Source organism: Bacillus rossius, chromosome 6 (assembly GCF_032445375.1).
Source record: "Bacillus rossius redtenbacheri isolate Brsri chromosome 6, Brsri_v3, whole genome shotgun sequence".
NCBI classification, from domain to species: Eukaryota; Metazoa; Arthropoda; class Insecta; order Phasmatodea; family Bacillidae; genus Bacillus; species Bacillus rossius.
In genome coordinates this window covers 16,836,814-16,851,509 of record NC_086334.1, presented here as the reverse complement: position 1 = coordinate 16,851,509, position 14,696 = coordinate 16,836,814, and the positions used below count along the sequence as shown (strand labels likewise).

Sequence of the window (14,696 nt, the reverse complement as noted above, 5' to 3'; positions counted from 1 at the left end):
GTACCCTTCTCTGATTCACTCCGAAACCGTACCTGTACCGTACCTTTATCTCGCCGGGTGTGTGGAGGTTCTATTGTGTTGAGCGTTTAATTGCGATGCCGTGACAGGATACGTACACTGTACATATGTTTGTACATGTAAAACTCCATGCATGCACACTTCCACAGTGATGTCTAACACACACACACGTGTGTGCTGTAATATTTTGGACAGAAGCGGTACCCAGGGTCCGGGATATGGAATAACTCCCAGGAAAAAAAGGGGGTTTCCTGGGCCCTCGCCCAGAAAATTGGTAAACTTATCTCTTTAAAACAATGTTTTTTAAGCCATTCAGGAACTTAAATTTTGGCGATAGTTTGATATTTATGTATGTTATGTTATAAATATAACAAATGAATAATGAGAACAGCATTATTAAAAATTGAATAAATTACATATTTGTTATATAATGTTTAGTGACGAACATTTCACGTTACAGGTGAGTCAGTAATAAAAGTGCTAGCGGGGGGCCTGGAGCCACCCTTGTTTTTGAGAGAAGAGCATGTGCAAGATGCTGAGATGCTAGGTCATGACTGCATCACTGAATTGAGAAATGTTTTTAATGTGTCCACTCAGGCCCTGCATTCTGATTTTTGACTCGCTGAGCGGCACCAGCCGTGTCAGAGTGGTGGCCACGCTGAGAGACTACTTGCGCGTGGAGTTCAAGGTGAAGGAAGGGAAGGAGCGTGAGTTCTCCAAAGACACCATGAAAGGTGCATGCCCCAAAGTCCCACAGCAGACCAACTTCACAGACTGTGGGCTGTATGTCTTGCAGTTTGCAGAGGCATTTTTCAAGGTAACATTTTCTATGTGACCATTGCGTGAGCTCTTAGCTTAAAAAAATATTTTTTTAAATTTCTTATATCAATTCCTAAATATTTAACATATTCATGTTAAAATCATTTAATAAAATGATACTAAGAGTGAAACATTGTTTTAGCATATAATTGTGTTTTCAAGTTTAGTCAATTATTTTGTGTTTCAAAAACTTTACTTCAATGTGCTTACTTGACTTGAGCTGCCTAATTTGTGTTTTAAGACTCATTGTGTTAGTTTACAATTTTTTTTTAACAGCAGTTATCCTTTCGTATTTGTTAGGCGTGCAAGTTTCTGTAATGCTTATTTGTTATATACAAAACTTAACTGTGCTTTTCTACCATGTGGATTTTTTTTTACCTTTGAAATAATTCAAGTTGCGTGGTGATTGGACGGTGAAGAGGGGTGCAGGTGGTCCGTGGATTGGTGTCTGTATATTGTCTACCTGAAAAACATCTCAAAGCATGTCTGGATAACTAGAGACCTTATTTCTTAATTTTGTAGCCAGATGTTTTCTACCAGATCTACACAAATTTCCTTCGCTACCACAGGGTGGGCATAATTGTGTGCTGTTCTACAGACACCTATAAAGTCATACCTGTTTGCCGACAGTTCTAATATATAACTCTTCCTAGTAAAATTAAGTAAGCTGATAAGGCGATTGCAGTTGTATCAGTCTTTTTCTGTATAAGTTTTCTCACTATTTATGTCACTGAATGTAGTGGAAAATAAAACCACTTCTCTAAGGTGCAAGGAGCAGACATTTTTTTCTCCATGCTCTGTGAGTAGATTTTTTTTTTTGGTTAGGTAGGCGGGAGAAAATAATAACGGATAATCACCTCAGTTGTCACACAAAGATTGTTGCGGCAGTCACTAGGCAAAGAATTTGGGGGCGGGCAAACATCTGGTCACTGCTGTGTCTTATCTACCAAAGAAATATGCTGACAGTTCTAATCCATTATTAAAGACTTAACAATGGTGTTAAATCCAGATTTTAATATTTTCTGCTTTAAGAAAAAATATTACTAAAGTTTTGAAGTTTTTAAACTTTACCGAACACAAAGTCGAAGGAAATTAGTCTTCGATTCGACTTTGACAGTTTCGCGCACCGCTAAATAAAACTTAATTGGTTTTGATGGGAATAAAATAATGTATTGATATACATTTATATATTTTTTCAGGATCCTATCAAGGATTATCATATTCCCATAAGGTCACTAACCAATTGGTTTTCTGAAGAAGTTGTCAGCAGGAAAAGAGAAGAAATCTGTATTCTGCTGCTAAGGTTGATGGATGAAAACAACATGAATGTGCCTAGTTTTGCGTTGCCGGACTTTGGCTATCGTAGCGTTCATGAAAAGCTGGTAAGAACCATTTATCCTTTATGGTACAGAGTATTTTAGATTTAGTAATTTATTTACTCTCCAGCATATAGAATGTGCTGTTTGATGATTTTCATCTACATATTCATTTTAGATTACTATATGTAATTTAACCACTTGAAATTAAAACCTAAGTTATTTGAAATTGTTGCTTGTAAATATGTAAGTATTTGTGAGACTGGTTATTTTGAAACATCATGTGTAGCATAGATTAATTCACCCCTTGTAGCATCCAATTATCCAGCTCATCTAGCTTATAGTACCGTGTTTTCTCACATAATCGTCACACATTTTATTCTAAAATCAAGTTTGAAAAGTAGGGGTGCGAGAATTATGCGGAAAAATTTTTTTTTGTTAGGTAAAGTTATTCATAAAAACAAACAAAACCCGTTCATGGAAAGTACGTTTATTAAAAATTTATAATTCATTAAACGAAAACCTTTCTTCAACTTTAAATAGAAAAACGAAAACGTGAACGCAAGCCACTTGAATCTGACGTGAACTAACATGTCGTAGTGTACACGTGCCACGAAAGAATGCGGGCTATCAAATGTAGTTAACTCGGCACCTGACAGAGAGCGCGCGTTGCATCCAATCGGCGAGATATCGATATTCGACTACGTACGCGCACTCTATACGGGAAGCAACATAACCAAACATGAATGATGCGCTAGCTACATTTTTATAAGCGGTACGCCGCGGCAACGCTGACAATCAGATAAAGGAAATAACGTTTCAATACTTCTTTAAAAGAAAATTTACACTTCAGACAACTTCGTATTTCCAATTATTAAATAAATAAGTGGTAATGACCGAATAAATAATAGATTTCTACTTTAAATACGGAAAAGATACCTACACAAAGCGCTCGGCATCTACTAGCGGGACCAAAAACATCATGCAAGTTTATGCGAGAAGTTTTTTTATCCCAATTTTGACGGCCTAAAATATGGGTGTGACAATTACGCGAGTGCGACGATTATGTGATAAAAGAGGGTAAGTATGGTAACTTCTATGACATGTGGATTTTGGTGAGCATAAGAGAGTTAGTGGGAAATAAGACAGTGTGAGATGTACATAAAGACATAAAGAGTCATGATTTCGTTAAAGGAGGTTTGGGTGTGACAAATTTTAGCTACAAAATAGTTTTGAATGATTTCATTACTGTCCAAGTAATTTAATTTAAATGGTTTAGTATGATATAACAAATTACCTGTTAATATTAAGTTGTTGTATGTTTTAAAGTTTTTATGATTTGGGTTTTCATGTATCCTGGGTGGCAATGCTGTGCTTGCACATTTGCCCCATTAGTGTCAATGGAAAACTCCTTGGTTTGTCATATGCATGAGTTCAGTTTCCACTGTAAATTTAAGACAGTCAAACTGTGATAGATTTGTACAAACTCATTAATTTTTACTTTGCCAAAGAAATTTGGCCTTTGATGCATTGTATGCATTCAGAATTGGAAAATACAAATAGAATTGAAAACTTAAATTTACGTATGCTTCAAATATTTCTTTAGAATGAGTATTAGGTAAAGCATACAAATTTATTTTACAAATCAGAAAATAAATTTTATTTTATCAGGTATTGTTTGGATAAAAAAAGATAGCTACAAAAGAAAAAATAGGACATCCTCTGATCACTATAGGAAGTATTAACACTGAGCAGTGTATACCTGGTCTCAAAGGTTTGGGAAAGTGGGAAATTGTCACTTCCGAGCATGGACTATCTTAGAAGATAAGGGAATTTCAGAAGTTTGTAGCAACACTGTCATAGTTTACAATACCCTAATTTAAGTAAAAGCAAATTGAGTCATATTCTAATGTACTTATTTTTAATAAAACTGTAACCATTTTTCAGTTTCATTTTCCTACTATGATTTTTTGTTTTTATTTTATGACTTCAAGGGGCATGTTTTTCAGCTAAAAAGTTTTTTTTTGTTTTTACTGATTTTCAGATTCACTGTGATACTTAAATTTTGCACCAATAAATTAAATTTTTTCTTTTAAAAATATTTAAAAAAAAAATTTTGTTTCGAACACTTTTGAAAAATACAATTAGCACCAGAAATTTGAATGATTAATTACTATGAATTATTAAATCACATACTTAAATACATACATAAATAAATAATTTTGTCTGTAATGACTTTTAAATGATTACCAATTTTTACGTGCCCTTTATGGCTTCTCTGCAAATAATAAAATTTTGAGAATGTTGTCCTTACTGAGTACTTTTTAGGCTCTAATTAATGTTTGCAAATGCATGTTTTTTATTATTACAAAGTTGTGTTTGTTCCAATGGTAAACAATTACATATTAAAGAATAGTTTATAGAAATTCTGGGATATTTATATTAACCATCCTTTAGTATACGTAATTGTTTACCATTGGAAGAAAAACAACTTTGTATTACATACTAATCATAAGTTTGTATCAAACAAATTATTAACACTAAAATAATACTAATTCCATTGCTTAGGTTCATTGCAGGCAGGGTGGGGAAAAATAGCATAGATTATTTTTACTTCTAAAATGATGGTAATGTCTAATATGTCTTTTTGTAGGTAATTTGTAGATTCTTCTGTCTTAAATCGTTTAAAATGTGATAGAAAAGAAAATATTTTTTTTGAGCTACAGCCTAAAATTGTATTTTACAATTCATTCAAAAAAAAAACTTTTGGTGTAGTGTAAAATTGTAAGTTTTAACTTAATTTGAATTAGAAATTATAAAGAAAAAACTGTGATAAAATTTGGTAACAGTTTGGTTAATACAATCTTCTTAATTACAATTGACAAAATCCCTTCAGGTTTGTATTATTTAGGTTTGACTGTGTTAAAGCTGGCAATTTTTTTTTCAATTGTTTATTATTTTTTTGTTGCAGTCACAACTGACATCATTGCAAAGTGGATCAGATAGCACTCAAAGTGCTGCTGCAGTGAATGTTCATAATTCTCCCAAACTCTTACCAACGGAATCAACATCGCCGCAAAATGTTTCAAAAATTAAGTGTTATAATTCAGCATCACGTGTAACACTTTTGAGAACTGGCTCAAAATCTGCAGTGACTTCGAAACAAACCACTCTTTTGCCATCAGTTTCATCAGAGCCAGTTTGTAAACCAATTCAGACTTTGTCCCAGTCAGTTGAGTCAGCATCAAAAATGGTTTCATCGAATTCCCAAACAAATGTGTTAACGTCTCAGCAAATTGTTTCTTATCCCGTTTGTTCAAAATCTCAGCAGTTTCCGTCAAAGTCTCAAGAAAATGTATCAAATGCTCATTCAGTTGGTTTAGTCTCACAGACAATGATTTCATCATCTCAATCTGTTCCTGTATCACAGCCAACTGTTTCGTCATCACAGCAAGCTGTTTCGTCATCACAGCCAGCTGTTTCGTCATCGCAGCCAGCTGTTTCATCATCGCAGCCAGCTGTTTCATCACCACATCCATCTGTCTTATTAACACACCAAACTCTTTCACCAACGCATCAGTTTGTTTCATCAACACATCAATGTGCAGCACAGCCATCTGTTTCATCAACACACCAGTTTGGTTCATCAAATCATCAGTCCATTTCATCAACACATCCATCTGTTTCATCAACATATCAGTCTGTTTCATCAACACATCAATCAGTGTCATCAACACAGCCATCTGTTTCATCAACATATCAATCAGTTTCATCAACAAATCAGCCAGTTTCATCAACAAATCAGCCAGTTTCATCAACAAATCAGTCTGTTTCATCAACACATTCAACAGTTTCATCAACACATCCAGGTGTTTCATCATCACAGCCAGCTGTTGCAGCCAGCCAGCCAATTGCTACGACATCTCAGTTGGACATTTTACCAAATCAGTCAGTTGTTTCAATGCCAATGCCTGTTATTTCAGTGTCTCAGCTAGTTGTTTCAAGTTCTCAGCCAGTTGTTTCAGGTTCTCTTCTAGTTGGTGCAGTTCCTTTGTCTGTTGGTGAAACAGCTCATCTGATTGATACCTCTCAGCTGGTTGATTCATCTCAGATAGTTAATACATCTCATCTGGTTGGAGAACCTCAGGTAGTTGGTACTTCTCCATCAGTCATGACAGTTCCTGCATCTCAGTGGGTCAATGCAGTGCCTCAGAAAATTGAAGCAACTTCAGAGCCTCTTAGTGGAACATTTCAGTCTTTTAGTGCAGTGCCTCAGTCAATTTGTGCATCTCAGTTTATTGGTGCATCTCAATCAGTTATTGAAACTTCTCAGGCAGCTGGTGCCACATCTCAGCTGGTTGTTATGACATCCCAACCAGTTGACGTAGCATCTCAGCCTCTTGATGCAACTTCACAGCTTATTAGTGCATCATCATCCCAGCTGGTTTTTACGACTTCCCATCCAATTTTCACAACTTCTCAGCTAATTGATACTTCTCAGTCGGTTGGTGCTTCCCAGATTGTATGCACGACTTCCCATCATGTTGTGATACCTCAGATGGTTAGTGTGACATCCCAGGTGGACGGTGCAATGTCCCATTTGAGTAGTGATACTGATGGTGTAACGTCTCAGTCTGTTAGTACAATGGGCCAGCCAGTTGGTTCATCTTGCCAGGTTAGAGCGACATCAAAGTCAGTCAGAGCAACATCCAAGTCAGTTAGAGTACAATCTAAGCCAGTCAGAGTGAGATCTCAGCCAATTGAAGTGGCATCTCAGCCAGTTGAAGCGATATCTCAGCCAGTTGAAGCAACGTCTCAGACAGTTAATGCCAACTCTCAGGTTTTTGGGATAAATTGTAATCCAGTTAGTTCACCATCACAACCATTTGAAATGAAACTCGTCAACTCAACAACTCAACCAGTTGACTCATTTCAGCCAGTTGTTGACACATCTCAATCAGTGGAATCACGAGCATCATCATCATCATCAGATGTCAGTTTAACATCTGGTGTGGTTGAATTATCATCAGCAGTTGAAACATTATCAGTTGGTGGATTGAAAATCTCAGAAAAAGAACAGAAGTGTTTTTTAGCTGAGAAACCTTTTGCATTAGTTGAAGTGTGTTGTCAGCAGCAAAGTGACTTTGACTTACGTGATACGTCAAGCGACCCAAGGTTTCCAGAAAACACTTTAACTGACCCATTATCCAGTGTGAACTCAGCAGTTACATCCAGTGCACCAGTTTCGGGATTGCAGGAACTTAATGTGATTGCTATGGACTCTAGTCCAGTTGCTAAAAGGACAGCATCCAAATCAAGAAAGAAAGCTGCATCAAAATTGCAAACTGTTCCGAGGCCGCCTCGGTTGCCACGCACTCGTTCCGAGACTCGACGTACTAATGTGGTGAGTTGCAGTACATCTTTCACTTTAGAGTTAATAAATACAGTAGAGTCCTGAAAACTTGGCCTAATGTAGACCGAATGATGGCCGAGTTTGTGAAAATGCTGGGTTATCGGGAATGGGGTTAAAAAATAATAAGTACGAGTGTTTCCTCAGAAAATACAGTACTGTACTTGTTTGTATTGTGTGCTTGAGAATATAACAGAATAAACTGCCCAAATATCCTTAAACAAAGGAAAAGTGTGTACTTTACGAGCCTTTACTACATGAAAATGAAAATTAATGAATACACAGTGTACAGTAACTTACCTGATAAGACAGCCATCAGAAAAATACTTTATGAATTTATGAAGGCATAAAGATGTCTATAATGATGATTAACTAGCCAACTTTCCAAACCACCAACTGCTCAACCGATGGAACAAATACTTCATGGTACCATTCTTTGAAAATTTCACAGCTCATCCGGGCATGTGACTGGTTTCGGTACCAAACTGAAAGTTTATCAATTTCAATGTGCTTAAACGCACGTGGTTTCTTTGATTTTCCTATGAGACCAAGTTTTAATTTGTGCTCACCTGTTGCATTACTGCATGCTAGGATTGTTACCCTGTCCTTGCTCCTTTTAAAACCTGGGGCTGACTGTTCTTCCTTTAAAGCAAGACTTTTCTCTGGTAACAGTTTATAATTTAACCCTGTTTCATCACAATTGTACATTTGCTCTCTGGTCACACCTTCAACTTCTATAAATTTCTGAAAGTTTTCCTTAAACTGAGACATACCCTCGTGTCCCCAGATAGTTTTTCCCCACAAATACTAAGCATTTCTTCCAGTGATCAAGCCAGCCAGTGCTTGCAACAAATTTAGGATTGTTGTCTTTTTTAAATTTTTCATAAAATTTTAAGGCCTTCTCTTGCAAGATTGGCCCACTAATTGGCATGCCCTTCTCTCTTGTTTGACGAAACCAAATCGAAAGTGCTTCATTTACTTTACATTTGGTTTTCTTCATACTTTTCCTTTCTTTCAATGTTTCTGTACACATTCTCTTAACACACCGTAACTCACCATGACACACCATGACTTCCAGTCTCCAATCATACTTTTGCCTACTCCCGAGTTTTTAGCCACTGCTCTGGCACTTTCTCCCTTATCCAGTCTATTTAATGCCCGCAACTTTTGCTCCATAGACAAGTTCACTCGGTTTTCTTTTAATGGAAGATGCCATCGCAAAGTACTATCCGGCACTCACAAACTTTGAAACAGCTCTGAACAATACAGCACGCACAGTCACTCACATAGAGTTATGCAACACGGTTAAGAAATGGACTAACCCTGGCAAAGGCTGCAGGTAGACTGAACGTTTGAGCACGCGCCGGTGCCAGACACATCGTAGGAGTGGGGAGTGTGGCACGAGAATGCGGGACTTTGAACGGGTCTGCGCACAGAGTTTTTTTTTCGCCCTGCCAGGGTGTGGCCGAGCTATCCGGACTGCCGGGCAATGAATTAGGGTCCTTTTTTTTTTTTTTTTTTTTTTAGTTTATTTTTGCTGAGATATATAAAGTTTCCCTTCTCTATAACAATTTGTAATTAATGTTTTTTTTTCACAAGTTCCTGAAAACATCCTTTTATTGGTTTACCAAGTATTTGTAGACATCACACAGTAACACTCAAGTATATATATTTTTTTGCTATAGGGAAGTTTATTACAACTTAACATATCACTGTAATGTATGTTTTACTTTTTCTTTGGTATTCCCATTAATTCATCAAATTCCCTGATCTGACACGGCAGTAGTCCCAAACATGCAAAATTTAAAAGTCTTTGCTGTATGCTAGAAATTAAACCTCTTTTTTGATTATTTTAATAAATAATATTTACGAAGTGTTTAATTTTCCTTATTTTAAATACATGATATACTTTAAAGTGCAATTTCCTTAATAAAATCTAAACACAATTTAAAAGGAATTTTTGAAGACAAATTTTTGCCAATTTACGAAATTGCCATAACTCATTGCATAAATGAGAACAAGGTAATTTGTAATCAATACATTTGTAATGTGTTAAATATCTTTAGTCTCAAAAACGATCCTTGAAAATAATAACTCTGGAGAAAGTTAATGTCAGTTATGTAATTTTTCCTCTTTTTTTTTTTATAGGTTGCAGTAGAAAAGGTGAGTGCACCATTACCCAGTAAAAGGGCAAGAGTAAATAAGAAACACTAGTTTGAACATCTGTGAAACGAGCTACAGACTGGGAACTCTTTTAAGTTTAGTGAGTGTATGCATATTTTACAAGATGAGTGTTGAAATATATTAAACAAGCAGAAATCATTGTGGCAACAATTATAACTGTGAGTTAAGAATGTGTCACAAACTGTGAAACAATACATCAGCAGCTTCACGTAGCTGATTTGTGTTGTGTAATCAGCTACTGGTTACATATATTTAGCTTCTAAGAAGTGTTTCAAGTATTTTAAAAGAACAATAATTTATGCAGTAAATATTCTGTACTTTATTTTTCGTGTGACTGTTATATACCTTACGTTTACAATGCTGTTCATTGTACAGTTGATATGAATTAAGTTTTTTGTGAACTTCAAGGTTATGTAAAAATTTTAAGTATTATAGTGAAAGTCCATTTTACACCCTTCAAGCAGCCATTTGGTTTTGCAAATTGCGCATATACGTTTTGTGCATAAAAAGTATAAAAAGGATTTTGTTGTTAAAAAAAAATTATTTCACACAAATCACATCTATGACATGAGTATTATGTGGCTCAAATGCTTTATAAAACATTCTAGTACATATATTGTTGTGCGGGCTTTAAAAATAAATAAAAATAATTAAGTGGGGTGGTTATTCCATAAACATTTTACCAAGGATGAGAGGATGTTACCGTTAAATTTTACAAGTTACTGTCAAGAAGAAAAACTGCACAATTATCATCACTTTCTCAAAAATAGGGGGAAATGTAAACTTATTATGCATTTATTCTGTAGAGCAAAACTTTCGGTGAGAGATACCTACCTGTTCAAATTTTTGTCTTTCTTTACAGGACTTTTTCCGAAGGAAGTTTAATCACCATAAACTCAGAACTTTAATTATTAAAAATAATTTAACACTAGTTCGAAACCATTTTTACTTCATTTAATCAGTCTTTTTGTTACAGATAAAAAGGCTTTACAGATTACAGTTAACTAATAATAAATACTGGATGACAATGAAAGAGATAGAACTTCACCAAACTTTACCCAAATCCTTACGAGGTGTTACTTAATAATCATCTTAAAATTGAATTAACATCACTCCTTCGATACCCTGTTCCTTACTCACGCTTTTCATGAAGATAGAAGTTCCCGTGCCATGATTTCAGTACTTAAACATGGGCCTCTCTTGCCCTCGGTACCGTCTTGAACTTGACATCACGAACACATTCCCTCCTAGAGTGAGCATGCAGCGCTACATCTGTTATCAGGAACTCGTTCCCTCAAGAGAGAGACACAGCCTACCCTCAGAGTGAGCCACGGTCAATCACTCATGACCGCTTAGAAACCTGTGTGCCTCGTTCCAGAACGCCCCACTCATACTTCGTAACCCGGGCTCGAGCCAGCTGAGTTGGTGCTGTTGTCATAACCCACGCTAGTTACGCCGAAACGTCAGTACGGTACGAGCCACGCGAGATGGGCGCACACAATACATGGGAATGTGGTGCTCTAACACAACAAACACCAGCATGCATCACCGTGGCCGCTACATCCACTCACTCTGAACCAAGGCACACTAAAATTTGAATTAATGGTGCTGAAAAATTTTGGACCACAACAATATTAGTACTTCTGTTTCTAGGTTTTTTTTTTTTGTTCTGTATGTTAGCATTATGTGGAAGGTAGTTTTGACCTTGCGATTTTGAGGTTGATGTTTGGGGAGGAAAATTCTTATTGTTGTAATTATTGGAGATTTAAAAACTGATCTTAATTATTTTACATAAAAATTTATTTAGAAAGACCTATCAATTTTATTAAGTTTTTGGAGGGCAATTATTTATGAATTCAACTTATCATTTATGAAATATACTGATGCACTGATGCATCACATACTATGTCATTGTTATCTTATCTGTCTGCAGTCACACAATGTGTTGGCATATGAAATGTATTTGTTTCTTAATTTTCGCTATGTGGTAGTTTTAGGTGTTGCTAGGCCATCATGAAATGAATATGCATTATCATACGTACTATCTATAAACTTTTTTAAGTTAATGCATGTTGTGATGTTTCCTATGTTTAGTGTATAGTTTTGATACTTTGTGTAAATTTAATTTATACATAAACACGAATCACAGATATTTATTCCCTGTGCTGTAGAAGCTAGAGCATTGCTAAATTTCTAAGTAGGTTGTTTGTAAATATTTTTTGATTTTTTGGTTTGTGCCAGTTATTTTAATGAAATTATGAAATGAAAGGATGTGATTTTGACTGATTATAATCGTACAAAAGTTTATTTTGGAACACATATTTTGTGCATAAAATGTGATTATAAATATTTATACTGTGAAACTTCTTTTTTTACACTTCTCAAGGGACCAGAAAAAAACTGCAAATGTGGAAAGAGAAAATTTAGGTAGTACTGACATCCTATTGGACCACAGAAGAGTGTGACAGCAGAGAGTGTAAAAAAAAAGTTTACTGTATTTAAAGATGAGTTACTGTTCTGTATTGCTTTTTGTCGTATGGAATATTTGATGTAAGAAAATTGTGAGGATATTATTTTCAAAATGACCGTGTTGTACTTTGCAAGGTACCATGAATTAGACTGTTATCTATATTTTATAGCTTGTACTTTCAGTTGCAAGGAACTAATTCAGTTACTTCTGCTTGTGAATAAAGTAAAGTGTACTGTTTAAATGTAGCATGATGTCGCTGTGAAAATCCTTACTATTTTTTTTTTTCCGTAGGGAAAAAAACACCACTAAATACATAGTGCTAACACTGAAATCCGCAGTGAAGGTAAAGCTGGTATACAGGAGCGTTAACTTTTTTATAATTTCATATATAGGTAATTTAAACATGGTGTTCATACTTTTCTCACTACATGCACATCACATGCGTAATTGACAGAAGAGACTGCAACTCGTAAGTTACACAATGAAGATGAACCATTGTCTTCTTCTAATCATTGTTTTATTTGACACACTATGTATAAAGTCACATTAATAGTTTATACGTTATACCATATTTGAGTGTATACGACAAAATAAAGACGTGGTTTCAGCAAATTCTGAAATTCATTGAAGGGCTACATTACTGAAGATAATTTTATTAATATTTTTAGGAGTGCTCTATTGTGTTGTATTATGGTGTTTGCGTAGGACCGCATTTACCAGAAAATAATGCGGCCATGAATATAATGCAACCCCAAATTTTTTGACGAGTTAATAAAAAAGACTTTTAGGGAGTGTAAATTGCAATTCCAAGTACATAGCCCTTGAAAACTGTTTAAGTTAGTAAATTTACTCAATATTTACTAGATCTTTTGTGGTGCCACTTCTGTCAGTAGTGATTTATATGGCCTCTTTTGAAACGCCAAGCTGCAGTTAAAAAAAATAGTGTTATGACTAGTTACAAAGCCATTGTTCAGAAAGCAAAGAATACAATGGGGATGAAAGAGGGAGAGGGGGTGTCTTCCCCAGTAGCCCAATGAAGGAAAGGGAAGTGAGAAACTCAATTTGCACCCTCTCCATCCTGCGTCTCTTCTCTTTCATGCCTGTACAGACGTTCGGGAAACCCCAGACTAAAGTGGCATAAGTGATGCAGTTTACAAGCAGAGCATGTAGATTTTCAACTAAGCAAGTTACAGTGGTTAAAAGTGAGGTAAGGAGTCACAACCTGTAGTTTTTCAACTTACCTGTTCCCAATGGCAAGATTCAAGTGTACATTATTATGCAACCCCCACTTTTAGTTTTAGCAGTTTTGCTGTAAATCGTTGGCACCTTAAGGATTTGCCCCAATATATTTTGAGACACCTGTGTTTAAACATATCGCCACGAGTCGACTTGCGGTGATACAGCATAGGAACTCGTCCAGGCTTTCCACTCCTCATCTGCTTCAGCCAAACAAGAGGGGCAGTGCATGTTGTTAGTTGCAGAGTCCCTCCCACCTTCTTCCCTCCCCCTCTTTAAGACCCTTGCAAATGGACTACTCGGTCGCGTCACCGAGTGGCTAGTTAGGAGATACCCATAAGCTGCCACTGTTTGCGCGCATCTTGGTTGTGCCACAGATTGGCGTGGAGCTATCTACACTGGCCACCACCAGTGGCACGTCCTGACACTGCTACTCAGACGCTCTCAGATACTTGACATGCGCGGTTTGTTTTCCAGTGTCTTCTTTGGTTCACGCCATTTTATCATTGATATAGAATCAAACCCAGCAATTGGGATTCAAGATTAGATTCCTACATCAATAAAATTTTACAAGAGGTGGTTTGAGGTGGAAGATGTGAGCAATTTTCATCCAGATGTTGTCATGGATGCTACTAGAACATACAAAGAAAATATATACAAATTCCTGTAACTTAAAAATATTACATTCTTTAAGAACTCAAAGAAAGTATAAACTAAAAACGAAATCGAAACTAATATTAAAATATTTCTAGGAATACGTAACACTTTTCCCATTACAATCACTCAGACAATGCCATACGATTACAGAAGCATGTAACCCGCATGTGAGCTAATAGTACAAAGCAAAACCACCATCTTGCATCTAAGCACATGCATGATACATTATTTTAGACCATCCATAAACGATAATGTCTTGCGCCAATGGAACACAGAGAAATTCCCAAATACAAATTTGTTTACGAATATTCACTCAGTTAGCATCCGTTCACGTCAGTAAATTATATTCTAGAAATAACAAAAACCAATTATGGTTTCGTATTCCTAAGCTAGGATTTTAATGGTAGGAAACTAGCTGGAATATTATGTTACCCGAAAATCCAAGGACTGGATTAAACTCAAGGGCTATTCAAGGCCATGGTTAAAGTTCCAGGACCCTACGAACCCTGGTAAACGTTTTTATATTTAACCTGGGAAATTCAGGAGACATTTGCTGGACATCATGCACGATAAAATGCCACCAGTA

General features: G+C 36.0%; 1 protein-coding gene across 1 annotated transcript in view; it reads left to right on the top strand.

Moving 5' to 3' along the window:
• Window positions 1-853, top strand: part of LOC134533396 (uncharacterized) — a 45,307-nt gene extending 44,454 nt beyond the window's left edge. The window contains exon 24 of the mRNA XM_063370917.1: window positions 616-853. Within this exon, the coding sequence (XP_063226987.1) occupies window positions 616-853 (238 nt within the window). The remainder of the gene's footprint in view (window positions 1-615) is intronic.
• Window positions 854-14,696: the final 13,843 nt, after the last annotated feature.